The sequence below is a fragment of the Amia ocellicauda genome, chromosome 5 (assembly GCF_036373705.1).
Source record: "Amia ocellicauda isolate fAmiCal2 chromosome 5, fAmiCal2.hap1, whole genome shotgun sequence".
Classification (NCBI taxonomy): Eukaryota; Metazoa; Chordata; class Actinopteri; order Amiiformes; family Amiidae; genus Amia; species Amia ocellicauda.
Window position 1 is genome coordinate 29959851 of NC_089854.1, and position 16803 is coordinate 29976653.

At 39.9% G+C, this 16803-nt stretch overlaps 1 protein-coding gene across 2 annotated transcripts in view; it reads right to left on the bottom strand.

Moving 5' to 3' along the window:
- Positions 1-15957, bottom strand: part of LOC136750021 (ras-associating and dilute domain-containing protein) — a 47856-nt gene extending 31899 nt beyond the window's left edge. The window contains exons 1-6 of one of the 2 annotated variants that reach the window (XM_066704741.1): positions 15801-15957; positions 14984-15658; positions 10505-10825; positions 8610-8845; positions 6008-6330; positions 410-1093 (exon numbers count right to left, since the gene is read on the bottom strand). In XM_066704741.1, the coding sequence (XP_066560838.1) occupies positions 410-1093; positions 6008-6330; positions 8610-8845; positions 10505-10825; positions 14984-15111 (1692 nt within the window). In that variant the 5' untranslated portion in view covers positions 15112-15658; positions 15801-15957. Of the gene's footprint in view, positions 1-409; positions 1094-6007; positions 6331-8609; positions 8846-10504; positions 10826-14983 lie in introns of both variants that reach the window. The other variant, XM_066704740.1, reaches the window with a different exon arrangement.
- Positions 15958-16803: the final 846 nt, after the last annotated feature.

Here is a 16803-nt window from a genome sequence, read left to right on the forward strand (position 1 = left end):
TAAAATGGAAATTGCACATTTCTACAGTAATCATTAATCACCCATGTCAGTAGAAAAGGCATGCTAACAAAATATGAACTGATTACTTGACCAATCTAAAAGTTCAGTTGTTTGCTTTTGAAAAAAATATCAAGACAATCTATTTATAATATTCATTCTTTGTTCACACCCATCAAAAGTTATGAAGATATTTTCATTCCGCTGTGTCTTTGCACTTAAAAATAATCTCTAACATCTCTGGCAATCTGTAATTTGAAGACTCCAAGCATATCTTGAAGACAGCGAACACATTTTCCACCAGGAACCACAATTGCTAATCTAGATTAAAAGAAAACTGCATCTGGTATACTTAAGGTGCCAACAGCCCCTGGAGAAACACCAGCAGCAAATTAAACCTGTAGATACATACCCACATGGCAGTTTGAATCTGACTGGCTATCCTGAGCAAGAGCCTCCTGAAATCTGCCATCTGGAGAGAGGTGGCAGAGTGCTGAATGCAGAGACACAGCAGGTAGGCCGGGGTCAGTTTGGGTTCGGGACCCTTGGGATCAGTCAGGTGGATGATCTTTTGTAGGAGTCGGTCCTCCTGCTGAGGGTCATACTGTAGGGAGAGGTCCCCTCCCTCGGAGTCCTTCAACAGGGGGACCAGCTTGCAATGGGCAGCTTTGAATTTCTGGGAGTCCTGGAGGGAGGAGCCACACATTTTGCAGGTGCCCCCCGCCCTCCGGCAAGGTGACATCAACCACGAGGGTCTCTGATTGGCGGTGGTGGCAGTGGGGTCCTTGAACATGAACAAGTAATAGTCACCCAGCCCAATCAGGTCCCCAGGATGGAGCTCAGCCTCTTCCTTGAGGGCCACCCCGTTGTGGGTGACCAGAGCACCATGCAGTGGCTTGACCAGGGTCACCATCTTCTTGACGCTGTCCCTTGGGTCGGGATTGTCCAGGCGCCGGATGCAGCAGTGCTGAGGCAGGATGTCCGGGGCAGAAAGGAGAATGTCCACCTTGAGACGCTCCTCGTCCTCCCCGGTGGAGTGCTCACTACAGCGTCCGAAAATGTGGGTCATCCCGCCCATCAGGTAAATAACAAAGTCCTGGGGAGAACAAATACAGCATGTGCCAAAAATAATAAATAACTAAAAGCCTACACCTTTGATTTTCTGTGAATTGTGACTAGCTTCAACAGCTTTTCGTACGTTTTCATTCATCATTCATTAATATTATATAGATATGTATGAACTTCTATAGAGGTAATGTTGTTATACTGAAAACCATTAGATGATTAGAAAGAAAAGCTTACATTCGCATATGGTACGCAGAACAGTTCCCGAAAGGGTTACGTGGAGGATTGGAAAGGTTATGCAAGTTTAATTCTTTGATGTGTAACATCCACAGATTTAGGTTTCCTTTCACAATAGAAGTGCACACAACATCCTGGCAAAGTAGTGTGTCACAAATCTAATCCTTTCCTTTTGAAATAAAGCAGTGGTATAAAGATTTGGGAGATTTGTTCAGCCCAATGTACTGCATTATAACATTCGATACTAATCACAACTTTGCTGAACTGTCCTTTTCAGCACTGGAGGCTTGTTAAGAGCATTGTGGAGACTTAGTCTGAGGTGCACATTAGCAATTTCTTTCATAAGGCCCACCTTACCTAATTGGTCTGAGCAATGTATACATTTTGGAGGCACTTTTTTGTATTTATTTTTATCATTCAATGTAATTCCATTCTGTTCCATTAAGTTTTCTACATCTTTTCATAATATGAAACCCAACCCAGGGGCAAAGGATTTATGGAACATGACCTGCATATTATTCTAGCAAAATCCTAAACCTTAGGTCCCGAGATTGTAACCTTGCAAAACAAAGGGGATTACTGTATATTCCATTTATATCAAGACGGTTTCCTCGATATTCACCAAAGACAACGGTGTCGATTACCTTTCAGCCAGTGCAATGACACGTATCAGTCAAAAGGTCAAACAAAAGCTAGTGTAACACTATAAATATTAAAGGGAATAAATCAATACATGTCAGCTGAACGAGGGAAACATCAGTTGTGAAACACAGAAAAAGTGCAATTTTGGGATTAAGCTCTTCCTATGGGGTGGAGAATGGTGCTGTGGACCTAAGTAACAAAGCACTCTGGCTATAATGATGGCATCGGCTCTTGAATGATGTGGTGTAAAAGAAAGTAGACTTCCACAGGCCAAGCAAACTCCCAGGTATTGTCTGTCTTGGCATCATGTAAGGCTGAGATTTTCAAAGTCCTGAGACAGGAAAGCACAGGAGGCAGGATCTGATAACATGGCAGTCTGGACATCAACAATATGAGGAACGTCTATCATTCAACGGCACAGGATGTGTGGTCATTACGGCCTGTAAAGCCATTACTACAAGAAAGGCCATTTGATTCATTCAAGCCACTACTGACACAGCAAAAATAATGTTTGGCTGATAGCCTTAGATCTATGAATAGAACAGCAGTGCCCAGCAGAGGTAGGCTCCAAACCTAACCCTATTCCTGTGGTTAGGGTATGGCATCATAGCCACAGTTTCTAGTGAAGAAATGATAGGTGGTAGAACCATTTCAAACAAACTGAAGTGTGTACCAGGGAGTTAAGTTGAATACGGCAGCTGCTGTGCAATGCAGATTCCAAAACAGACCTCTGAATTGACCTATGGAAGGATTTGAGCAACATGAACTCTGTTGAGAAATGCAGAGAATCTTGTTTAACATAGGTTAAATATGTGTAGGTTATGAGGATTACAGAAATAACACCTCATTAACTTCTTCAAAACTCATCATACAATTACAAATGTTGTTATTAAAATGTAGCTCTGGGTCCATGTAAGAAGATTTCAACCCAAGCTTAATGTAAACCTTAAATTGTGCAATAAGTTATTTGATTCCTTTAGTGATAGCTTTGCAAAAACCTAATTTATTTTAAGACAAATTTGTACAGGATTGTAATTTGTACTGTATAGTAAATGTCTAATGTCACAACTGTGCCACCCAGGGCTGATTCACACAATATCAGGAAAAGCTGGTTTGGTAAGCAATAACAGTCAGACTGAACTTGAAAAACCTGAAAAAACTGAATTTATTTATTATTTGTGAGCTGTTTCACATGGAAAACATTTGATTGTCCCACAGCCATAACTGTACTGTACTGTAACAACATCCAATGGAATACACACAAGGGGTAAAGTAAGGTGTTATAGTGTGTTCAACATGACAAGTCATTATAATATAACACATGACATCATTAGTATAATATTGTCACATTCAAATTGAGAAATCAATAAGAAATAATGCTGATTTTGCAAACAGACTTTGCATTACTATATGGTGGGATCATTTCTACAGACCCTCAAGTGATCTCTGCTGGCGGGATTGATGTGTTCTATGCATAATTAATTATTGTCCAAATTGTATGCGAGAATGTCGTTTCTACACAAATGCATTCTTATCTGAAGAGAAATTATTTTTTCGTAAATCCTTTCCCCCCCCCTCTTTTAAGCATCAGCTCAAATCACCACATTGTAAAAAGAGGGGGGGGGCAGGGGGGGATTGACAACAGCATAAAAAGTGAGTGTTAAGCTTGTTTTTCAACACTAATTTGCTTTCAAAAGCTACAGCAGGATAAACCTTGGCGCTCGGCGCTCTTAAGTCTGCACTGAACTCACTGCAGATAAGATTCTGGTGCTTAGCTCCACAGGAACAGAGCTTTTTAATACAGATAAGAGCCCTACTGACAGACCAACAGAGGAGAAAATATGTTCTTTGGCAACTCCACAGTGGGAATAAAAATATTTCTACTGAACAATGTGAGTAGAGGACACTAAAAAGGTTTAGGCGCAGAGTTCTCAATCAAATGCTGACAATTTTCTTTCTTGCATCGCATTTGTTGTTATCATGCAGTCCGATGGGGGTCTTTTACTATACAGGGTATTGTTCTGTGATGGGCATTAGTATTGTGTATTGTGTAAACTTTTTAACTTTGGGAGGAGGGAGATAAAACATTTCATGGCAAATTATGAGTCCTGGCCCCAGTCTAATAAAATACCACTGGGATTAACCATAACTGCTAATCAGGAAGAGACAGCAAAGACCAACATCTTGCTGCACTAAAACCTGTTCTGTGGGAAGAATAACCAGGGTTTCCACCAGAAATTTGCATAGGCATGGAAAACATAGCTATGGGAAATGACATAATACACCTCTGGGCAACTATAAGACAAGGACTGCAGGAGTCACTAAGGCCAAGAGGGACTTTACAACCTGTAAAATCAATTGCTGTGGTGCCCATTTATTGGTGATATATACTACACTTCACTGGTAAATAAGGAAGAAATTATGAAGCCATAGGTTTGAAGATTTGTACAAAGTTGATTTTTGTTTCCAAGGTGCTTTATTAGCATGTGAGGGTAAGGCTGAGTTAGGCAACTTCATTAAAGTGCTTCATTCCACAATTTATAACATGTTTGATAAGAATATAAGAACGAACATTGGTGATATTTAGTCTGACCAGCTTCCTTGTAAAATATCCCTGATAACAGTGTAATGAAATTATCATTTTCACATTCAGGTTGAAATAATGTATCAATATAGCTATACAAGGGATCACCACACAAGCACTCTACTTCAAGAGTGGTGTAACAAAATATTGGCTTAATATACCTCTGATGGTCAGACTCTGCCATTTTAGGATTAAGCTCTTTATATTGTGTAGGTTGGCAGGAGGTGAACAATGCATCCCTGCAATTAACTTTCCTTAGTATTCTAGCTATTAAAAAACAAATGCAGTCAAAGAAGAATCATTCAGTGTCTATGCAAATCAATTGTGAAATATTTGTTTAATGTTACAATGCTTTCACTGTTACCTTCTGCAGAGGGGAAACATATGCAAATAAATGCACACAGACTTTGCAGTTTGCTAATAGAGTTAAGAATTGTTCTGTTACCCTTATAAAAACTGGTCCTCAAAAGCCATCCAAACTTCAGCCATTGGCAATTTAACAAATTGTGACCACCAAGACATTTTTAAATGCAAGTTAAAATGCATATACAATGTATAAAGCACACGCTTGCGAGACTAAATTCACTCAGCGAAACAAATCACTTCACCAATTAATGATCTGGGAAATAAAACTGAAAACCTGAATGCTTTGGGAAGACATTAGCTTCAGAATATCCTGCATTGTCTCCAGAAATACTGAAGCATCCATTGAAGAGTCCAGCAGAGCATTGCAGACATCCTTGAAGTGTTTACAGAGCAAAGACAACTGGGATTTGTGGCGGAAAGCCACACTGTCAGGGAATTTTATCTCTCACTGCCATTCAATACCCAGGCAATCATGCTCTTTTAATATCACAGCATTGTAAATTATCTGGAAAACAGAAGCTGATTTTGTTTTCTCCCAGGGATCCCTTAAGGCTCGACTGTAGGTTTTCAGATTATGCTGGAGAAGGATTTGAATCAAGATCCTTCAACATTCAACTCCCCATGACACAAAACAGGAATATTAACACTGCAGGACGGGCACAATTCCAGTGCAGGCCTATACAACCTCTGTTCAAGATCCAAACTAAACTTTGGACTTAATATTTGTTAAACCTTTGAAAAAAACTTTTTATTTTTTTAAAAGAAAAACAAAAAGATCTCCATTTCATTGATCCCTTAGCCACCACTGTGTAGGTTATGCATCTGCTCTCAGTGGGAACTTCTACACTTCCAGAAAGATTTTATATTAAACCTGACCCTTCATGAACCTCTCACCAATAACAACAACAATATTTAAATTGCGGCCTGTCCTCCAACGCAACTCAGTTTTCATTAATGGTGGCAGATTCCAAAATGGGACACAACCTTAAAATAACCCCCAGTAAAATGGAGCAGAAAGGGGCATTTTTCAAACACCCGAGGTTATGAGAAAGTGGCCTCACATCTCCTGGCAAACAGAGCGGCCCTGTGTGAAGGCCAAAGTGAGGGGGCTCCTACCTGTCTGTAACTGTAGCCCTGCAGCAGGAGGAAGTAGGGGAAGTCAAAAGGTGGGTGAATGGAATACTGTGTGGCGTTGTCATCACTGCTCTCCGTCTCCTCCTTCTCGATCCCCAGACAGTGGGCTTCTTTGTCTGCCTCCGACTCAGCGTCTTCCAGGAGGTGGTTTTTCACAATCTTGTGCGGGTCCTTGGACTTCACCGAGAGGTCCATTTCGCTCACACTACGCCACAGTGCCAGGTTGCTCTTGACGTCCCCGTCGATAAACGCCGAGGTCACCCGGGACCTGATTTTCTGCAGCTTGCGAGCCTGTGCATTGATACCTGAGAAAGAGGGGAAAGGAGGCAAAGGAATGGTTAATGCTGTTATCCAGTACACCTTGAAAGCCTCAGGTTTGGTTTGAAGAAAGCTAGATCTGTGCTCGCTGACATCTCCAAACAAAATAAAAATGTTCTCTCTACAATACCTTAAAATGTTATTGATCAAAACATTGGCAGTTTCATCAGATAAATCAGTGGCCTTACAGTTTTTAGAACTAGCTCTTATATGCTACGTGTGTATTCACAAATCAAAGATTTCAGGACAGATTTATCTTACTAAAAAGAAATACATCAAACTTTTAGCACAGGCTATGACTTGTAACTAACCACAATAAGGAGGTACCATCAGAAAATGCAAGGTAGAGACAGAAGAGGTGGAAATGGTTGGATATGATTTCCTGTGAAATACCATGAGTAATCATTCAGTGACAAAAAAAAAAACATGTAACTAAAAAGGACAGTTTTAGAACTAAAAACACCTAATATGGTCGGGTGAACATATCACAGATTTCTATCTTGTTTTTTTGTTTAGATATAAACAATGGTCGACTTAAAATAGCAGAGTTTGTCAGCAGCTTTGAATGGTGCCATACCTAGAACAACCCCAGATCGTTGCAATATTAACATACAGATGAACAGTAATAAAACTGAAACATCAGCAACTTGTGTTTCAGATGGCCTTTAAATACCTTTTTAATGCTTAACTTTTTTTTTTTTTTTTAACAGATAGGCAGAAAAAAGAAGCAGTTAAATCGGTTTTCAGAATCAAAACTGCCAACACAACACAACAGCAGTTCAGTGGAGGACATCACAAGGCCACATAGATAACCCTTGATACCTCTTTCAATCAGACCATCTTTAGCATCTGTAGGATTAAATCTTGATTACTCTACAAACGATGGATATAGTCATACAAAGTCGGGAGCTTTGACTCCATATAAAATGCAACATGAATGTTTGCAGAACACAAACCAAGACAAAGAAAATACAGCAGGTAGTGTATGAAAGTAGACGACAATAAATTCATTTTCCCAGTCTTTGTGCGTCTTTCTGAAATAATTCATACGACACGTGCTTTTAGTGGTAGATTTTCAGAAGGCAAGACGATTCTATATACAAGTAAAATATAAACATATGTCAAGTTCAAGCCTTTAACCGCAGAGGAATTTACAGGAACCCAACCTTAAGCCGGTCGTGGTAGGCATTATCAGCTATGGGAATGGGTGTTCTCGTATTGTTTTGCCAAAGGCACAGAAGCTCATTATTACTACCGTGCTCCCCCCATACACAGTCCCACTGAAAAACTCGGTGAAACACAACAGTGGCAGCCCAAAGTCAACAGAGCACACACTCTTGATGTGCAGGAAGCAAGCACTGATGGAAAGAATAACAATGGACAGGTTCGCATTTTTCACTTCCTCACCGAGATAGTCCAGCTTCTGGGGCTCCAAAGGCCCTCTCCAAAAACAGAGACGGATGATAAGAGCAGCCACTTTGCCCCGTTTCACTTTCCAAAGCATGTCTCCCATTCTTCTGCTGTTTGTCTAAACCCTGAGAGCATCCTCTGCTGCCTTATCTGACCTTAAACTTTCACACTGCTGGATACCATCAGCAAGTGGAATCGAAGTGACGGCAAAACATCTGGGAGGGAAAGTACCAGGGAGAGCCACTGAACCTTTTGTTTAGTATTTCTTCAAGAACATTGAAAAGGCCCCTTCCTGGGATTTCCTGAGTATTGTTTCATTACTTATTTGGCAGACTAGAGGTGTTAAATCATAAGTTGCCGTTGAATTTTACCACTTGAGAGAACAATTGATCTGTCAATGTTGTCAATCTCAGGTTCATCTAAAACCTGAAGACACTGTAATGGTCAAGGAATCAACACCCCTGCTCAGACCTTTAAACACCATTTCTCTGGAGAGCAGCTTTATCAACAGAAACCAGACCTGCTCCTAACCTATCATACTTCAAGCTTTTGAAATTAATGTTTTCCATTCTAAAATCTCAGATGGTGTTACATATCAATAGCAATCTTGATTTTTTTTTTTTTTTTTTTTTTTTACAGTGCATGTTGTTTTACACTGCTGTTGAAGTTTTTTTTTTTTTTTAAATAAGCATGCAATAAGGTGTTATGCAGAGACTCATTGTTTGTGATGATTCAGATATATTCAGCTCTCAACCACTAAAGATCTGCTGTCAAGGAAAAAAAAGTATTACATTACACCTACACTCCTGTAAACAGTGCACCTGTTATACTTGGGCCCTAATGTACTGGTCAATACCTGCTGTGAGTGTATCTTTGTCCTTCGAGGTCTTCTCCTCCACGCTGGATTTCATCTGGATCTCAAAGCGCCGGGCAAAGCCTTCCTTGGGTTTCCACAGAGACTGTAAGATGAGGGGCTTTTCATTGCTGCCCACCACTCGAAAGCACTCAGTCCTCCACTGGTGGTCTTCCCCGGTCCGCCCAATCACATCGCACAAGACGTAGGCCCCAGCGTCAGCCTTGTCCAGAGAGTACCTAACCACAAGAAAGAAATAGAAGCGAAGGAATAGTAAGAACATTTTTCCTTATTGAGTGATTTGGAATCAATGGTTTCAAAATGGTAAAAACAGTTTTGGAAGCATTTCACTAGAGGGTTTCTGTCTTAACAGGTAAATCCATTCCCCATATTTCCACAATCAGAGATGGACATACAGTCAAAAGTATTCACACCCTTCATTGATTCATTTAGAGTTAATACATTTTGTGCATTAAACCACTACATACAATATATAAAGGATTGGCTGAGTTTGTTGAAGATCAATTCCACCTAGAGAAAACTAAGACAAGGGAAATGAAATCTTTTCACCATCACTCCACATGGCGAGACAACTCAGACTTACCATGATCTATAGCACAGCTGCAGAAGGAACAGATACTAGTACTACTTAAACCCTGATCTTTGGTAGTGGATAATGACTCAAACTGCAAGCATGCACTCGAAGAGAAATTAGGAGAGCAGGGGACACTTTACCTCAACTCTGTATACAATAGGAAGAGGTTTGGAGTATTTATATATACACATGAAACACAGAAGCCCTGTGACTAAAATGTATTTAGCATACTGCAAAAATACATCTGTTTTTCTCAAGCCCAAATGTTTGTATCCAAGAATTTGGTCAGTATGGAATTTTCCTAAGTCCCAAATTGTTCAGAGATTGTTCACTCACAGGAATTCAAAAAAGAGGGGAGGATGCTATTCTCGCCATTTGCTGAGTGGCTGTTTTTTTCAGATTTTTTCTTTTCTTTCTTTGTTTTTTCGTTCCTAAATCACTGCAAGAATCTTCCTCCCACCTCTTAAAGTAATGAGAAAACTCAGCTTGATAGACAGTTCTCTTTTAATGACCTTTGAGAGTGCTTATTCACTCTAAAGTTGGCAGCCAGTGCATCATCCGATACGTATGATACAAAAAGCTCTGAATTAAACACAATGATGGTTCCTTCCTTGGGAATGTTATGACGTAATTCAACAAACACACTTTTGGTGTTAGGTGGTAGATTTAAAATGACCAACTATTAGATTCAAACCTTTGTGCTTTGTTCGAAACCAAATAAGAGTCCCCTGGTGATGTAGTGATAATAAAAGTTTAAACCTTTCTGTCGGTCTGTTTGTGTCACTATAAAGCAGGTTGATAATTGTGTTCATACCTGCTTTCCTCCTAAAATTCAATTACCTGGCACTACAGAAAAACATTTGTATCAGGATAAGAGGATCAAAGTAACATAGTGAAATGTTAACCTACTACAGAGACCAACTCTGGATTCAAAGACATAAACATATTTGAGGTATGGATGTAAAATGAGCTACCCGATTGAACTGAATTAAGAAATGTATACTTTGCTTTCATCTAGGTTATCTCTGCCTCCCAGACATACTGTAGTCTGTTGATTTTTTGCTGTGTGACAATCATTCATCTACTCTATCAGAAAATGTATATAGATTTTAAATGATCAAAAAAGTAATTGTACATTTTGGAGTGCAACTCACACTGATTTGTAATGAAGGGTGTGGATACTTTTGCCAACATCCATACACACCTTTAAAAAAATGCCTTGAACCTCAAGCAAATTGTGCTCTGGACTAACAAACCTTTAAAAAGTCATGCCCTAACAAACTATTATAACAGTGATCCTGACCTCTCCAGGGCCTCTTTCACCAGCTCCTTGGCACTGGAGCGTGGAGTGGCCAGCACGCTCTTGTAGTTTGCTCCTTTGCTGATGTCGTTGCCAAAGATTTTGAGGACACCAGGAGCAGATATCTGCATGGACAGCTCTGCTGGATCATCGGTCACCTGGATTCCACCCATGACAGCCGAGTCTTCTTGGCCATCCTTTAGGTAGGGGCTTCTGTTAAACACAGTCGACAGCCGGTTGTTGTGCCTTCGGATCTTGTTTTTGGCCGGCTGCCTGACTCCCATGCCTTCAGCAGACCTGGTCGTGGCGTTGGAAGAATTTGACCTGTTACAGAAATAAGGAGAACATGCACAATTTAAAAAAACAACAATAACTCAACAGCCCACCACACTGCACTGCATGATAACTGGTGTACAAAGCTGACGGCCCAAACAGTACTCACACATACTTCTCTCAATGTCAGAACATTTGGACTTGTGAAAACACTCAGACAAAAATGAGCACGGCCAATACTTCAATTTCAACACATGCCGACACTGCAGGAAAAGGAAATTAATTGTCCTCAGGAGTTAATTGCCATCAAGATGCTTTGAAAGCAAAGGCAAAATGTTAAAGCAGGGAGACATAAAGACATGCTCAATACTGAAGTACCCAACAGTGCTGCTGATGTAAAACAGTAAAAGCTTGTTTCTGCAATGTCTAAAAATGTTTCTACAGCATACAGTGCTTTGAAACTAAACCGTGTGTTCATCAGGTCTGGTGTGTGTGTGTGTGTGTGTGTGTGTGTTATCAGTTGCTTAAGAGCTAAAGAGATATTGATGGAAAAGGTCAACTTTGGGGGATGATTAAGTGTTTAATTTGAAAGCTGAACAGAAGGACCTCTTTCCTGGCTTGCGAAACAAACTGCAGCTGAAATCATGAAAAACCAAGTACACTCCACTATTCGTACACTAAACAACTTAACAGGAAACAGTGTTAACGACACAATGCTATGGATACAGGAAGTTTATGAAGCTCGTCAGTTAAATATTATGGTGGAAGATTTGCTGAAGACAATGATAAAAATATATATATTTCAGTGACTCTTCAAAGGCATTTCAATAGGACTTTTATACAATATGAAAATGAAAATGCATTAAAAAATCTGTAGTAAACAATTTAGTTACATATGGAAAGACTTATAAATAAACAGACAATATCTGATACATTTACCTAGACTTAATGTAATACAGGATTTTGCCAATTAAATAATAAATACAAAATAGGAAGATCAACAAATAAGTAATATCTGAAAGTTAACCTAAAGAGGCCTAAAGACATTCAAAAATAATTTTTAAAACAAACTTGGAAAATATCTCCGTTTTGAAAATTAAAATGGTAAAAACATTGCGTATTGTTACTTGGGGCAGACAAGTCATTACATGTTCCAATTGGATACTGTTGCTATGTAAATAAGAAAGACAGCATTTTGCAGCACTATCAACACAATTTTTATGTCTGTATTAGAAAGGTGGAGTTTAAGTGTAAGTAACTAGGTATGTATAGCTCTTTCTCCTTGTGTCAGTATTACAACACAATGCAAAGGATTATACTGCGAAATAATTAACAATGTGTCTATGGTAATTTCCCTTGAGGTACACATTACACTCACATACAGGTACACCTCTGCAGTAACTGAGAACTCAATCTAGCAAAAATCATGGCAGAGCAATGGTCTACCTGACAACTGACTCTGGGAAAGCCTACAAGCAGATACAGAGCTTTGATACATCAGCATTTGCCTAATGCTTCTCTGAATCCATGTTTGGAAATGTCAAGTTACCACTCAGCATGACTTATAATGTCCTGCCTGATGCCTTTTTGTATCTATTAAGATACTAATGATGTCTAGATGGTTCATGCTGTTAGGGTTTTAAAGACAGAGCTTTGTATTATTATAATTACATTAAAAATAGATATTCAATATATTCATCCATTTTCAATAAATGCTGCATCCAGTACAGGGTTACAGTGAGCTAGAGTCTAAACTCACAGACACAGGGCTCAAGGTAGGGTACATACTGGACGAGACACCAGCCCATCACCAGGGCATATTATACACATTGTCTTTTGGTTAATATGTTGTTGGGCTCTGTTCCTAGTTAGTCATCCACCCCCTGCCTTCACAAAACAGAACCAAGTCTATGGACTTGTATGGAATTTAGCCCATATAAGGGTTATGGGGAACCAAACGATTGTTCTTGATGATGACCATTCAGCTAATTGTTACAGCCGAATCAGATGCAATACCCCACTGTAACACTAAGAAGGTCACATTCTGTCACAAGAAATATAACAAGAAACTATTTTGGTAACAACAGCTGAATAGGAAATAAAACAATGGCAATGACATCTAGTAAAACAGAACTGCTTGTATTTTTAAAGCTAAACATTTCACTAGCAGCCCAGATAGAAGGCAAGAGGCACGAATCAACTACTCCCTTTGTTATTTGGCTGTTTTACAGATCATTATTGTCAAGCAAAACAATATTTGCCACGTCAACTCAGAAGTAAAAATAACTTCTCCGAAATTGAACTGAACACCCAGTTGTTGACTTAATTTGCATGGTGGCATCTTCATTTCTTTGGCTCGTGTTACATGTGAAGTGCCTAAGCATCTTCAGATACTGCTGATTTCAAAAGTCAATGCTGCCAGCACAGATGCCCAATGCAGCTGCTACCCCAAGCTTAAAGGATTCCTGACACATCTTAATTGACATCCGCACAAGCAGTGAAACAGACTGCTTCGCTTAGGTGAAGCTGTGCCAATCTGTCGTGCTATTCGGTGGCGCTGTTAATCTTTAGGACTACAGGATCTGACAATTTTTTTTTTATCTTAAGTTCTATGCGAATCCACCATGCAAAGGGCTCAGCTAATTCTCTTTGGAAGGTAAATTTGGTTGTTACAGCTAAACTACAGAGCCCACTACCTATTAAGCTCTCACAGTTGTATTGGATTGAGTTCCTTGGTATTTAACTAGCAGCTTGCATTTGTAAAGTGATTGTTCAATGTGCGTGAGTGTGTAAGGAGAATGGGACCTGGTATTCTGGGGTAGTTCAATTTTCAATTTAATACATTGATTTACTCTAATATAGTGATATGTACCAATAGTGCATACTTTTACAGTTGCCAGGCTTATGTCAAGGTTATATTGTAGTATTTTAACTAAGCATTAGTAAAAAAAAAAAAAAAAAAATTATATATATCTCGTTTGGATTAATATAGAGATTTAAGGCATTCTGATTAAATTACATTATAGGCTAAATTGTAAGTCAGAGCAATCAGAGCAACAATCCACTCAAAATGCCAACCCTACTAGCAACAGCAACTTTCTACATACATTTGTCTGTCAAATATCTGTCATTTTTTGTTGGTTACTATAACGATTTACAAGCTCGGCTTTATTACTATTATGTTTGTCATTTGTAAAGGTCTGAAGAAAAAAAAAAAAAAGTTAGAATTCAATGATGTTAAACGTCACCGTTTGCATGGAGAAAACACGATGGCAGATTTGTTTTATATCCAGATAAAACATGCTTTAAATGTCACAGTCCTCCCCTACACCTGTACAAAACTTACAGAGCATTATTTTATTTTTTAATCATTTTTACAACTTATTATTGGATTGAATTACTATCATAAAGGGCATTACAATAAGTCTTAAACTGTCAAAAGTCCTTTAATCATGGAAAAGAGAAGTGAAATGCTGGATTTGTTCTAAAAATGTCAAGGCTTATACGTTTAGTGACAGCACCCTTCACCCTTCAATAGTCATTGAACATAGAGACTTTTAAACAAGTTTGAAAAACAGTTACTAAACAACCTAAAAATCTGCTTTTGCGTTTTGGGCTCAATGGACATGCACCTTGTGATCTTCCTTCCAGTACAATAAGCTAACCCCCCAAGTCTTGAACTAAACCTCTATTAAAAAAATAAATAATAATAATTAAAAAAAAAATGAAGGGATGATGTTAACTGCCCTAAAGAATGTCAAAGCAGTGTAACACACTGCACCGTGCAATAAACCTCAGAAGCTAACGCGTGGGGAAGACATTAATTACACATGAATCTCAATTATAACCGTTCAAAAACACATCGACGTCCACACATGAGCAATTGCCACTTTAATACACACACGCACCCGACCTGGTTTTATAATTTGCTTGCCAAGATTGACTTTTCGAAGTGTATTTCTATAGATGTTAACCATGAAAGAACTGTTAGACGAAGAGTGCAAAATAACAGATCAATGAACGTTGCAAATGAACATCGAAAGGCTTCTGAATGAGTAAAGCACAGAGGAATCACGCAGACATGTTTCCAGACGCCCGGGGGCCGAGCTGCCTCCCCAGGAGCGGACACTGTGTTGCAAACCGTGTTACATTAGATCAAGTGTGTGAAAACAGTGGGAAGGAGCAGGTGTCGTTTAACCCATTACTTACTGTACGGATCCATTGCTTGGTTTCCTGCCGAGCTTTGCTAACTTTCTCTTTGGTGAGCTAATCAATAAGCCCACCGGGAAATTCAGGGCTTGCTTGGTGATGTGATTACTTCGCTCTTCGGAAATCATCTTTACTTTGTCTCGATGTTTAAATGGGTACAAATGTATCTTTGAGCGCCCCTGGTTTGTACAGCAGTTCTGGTCTCATTAAAAAGTTAGTACACAAGGGGATCGGACGTGCAGGTATATCAAGTTGTTCTGGCAAGAAATGCTTTAGTCCAAAAAGCAAAAGTGAGGTGTCCTTCTTCTTCTTCTGTGGATTGGCGCTCTTGATCAATGCTTGATCCTGGTGTGCTGTCTCTCTGGTGCTATTCCCAGTTATTGAACCAACTAAGCAGCAATCTCTTCCGAGTCCGAGACTGATTATTCCCCAGACTGTATTCCATAACACACACTGTGCTCGCTTTTGTGCCGACAGAAAAGGTCCAGCACGCAGGCAAAGTCACCGTTTCAGATGATCCTCCTGAAAAAGAGGACACACGCCACCAGACATGCGTGCTCCGCCATCCTTCAAAACACCGCCGTCTGGGGGTCGCTCTTCTCCGCGGAACAGACGACACGGTCCTAAACAAGTTGCACAGCAGTTCTTCTGGTTTTTATGTTCGCGAAAAAAGACCTGCCGTGAACAAAAACAAAAACATGAAATCACCACCAACACCAGTTAGGCAAATGCCTTAAAAGTGCGGCTCTCATGCTTTACAGGAAAAGTAACAATGTTCTTCAAGAAAACAGATACCCAAGATTTAAAAAAAACAAACCACAAAACACGCCTGCTGGCTCTGGCCCGCACCGCCCGCACCGCCGCACCGACTCGCAGCCTGACGTCACCGGCACTGCGGGATCTCAGACACTTCCCCTGCGCGCCGGGAGGGTCTGTTTAGGTTGAAACTTATTTACTCACATGCCGAGCACGCAGTTGCGTTTGTATGGTTTATACTGTATGAAGAAGACCTGCCACCGAATCACACACGGTCCAAGTGTTCACGGGACTCGTGACTTTTCATAATGTAGCATTTCATTGGCAGGCTGCGTGCAAAACCAAAAAAGTCGCAGGGTGGACGTGTGACTGATTATTCAGTACTCTTTGGGTCTTGTAAACCGTTTTAGACGTGGGAGAAACACTTTGCACATGCCGTAATTCAAAATACAAATATAAATTTAGGAATGGCAATAATGCTACAAATGCTATGTCATTTAATAATTGATTAACGGGTTAGAGGAAGGAAGGAAATAACCTGCGTTATGAATCGTTTGGCTTGCATTAGGTTACACATCTACACCACTGTGAATGTAAATGTGATTGAGACGTATTCGGGTTATGAAACACTAAACACCTTAAACATGCTGTATACACTTGGTCATTCACAGTAGAAGTCCATACGTATGCGTAAAGCATGACTACGCACATGCAAACATGGATTCGCAGATTCGTGTATGTGACAGTAAGTGAAGGAGCAGGACGATTCTTTACATTGTGTTTCCATGGGCCATTCATATTAGCGGAAAGATTAGGGTGGGTACGATAGGATTTCCCTTCGGATCAACTCCACCTTCGCTTCCGCAAACAAACGAGAACAAGGGCCGGATTCAATCAAAACTGTGACCCACCCGCTAATCGCAAACTACACAGCTGTACTCATTTGCTTGTGCATTTTTAGTAAGATGCCACTTTCTACAAATCAACACTGTAGCCTGTACAGGTGATGTGCAGGTTTGTCGTTTGCTATTAGCGGGTGGGTCGAAGTTTTGATTGAATCCTGG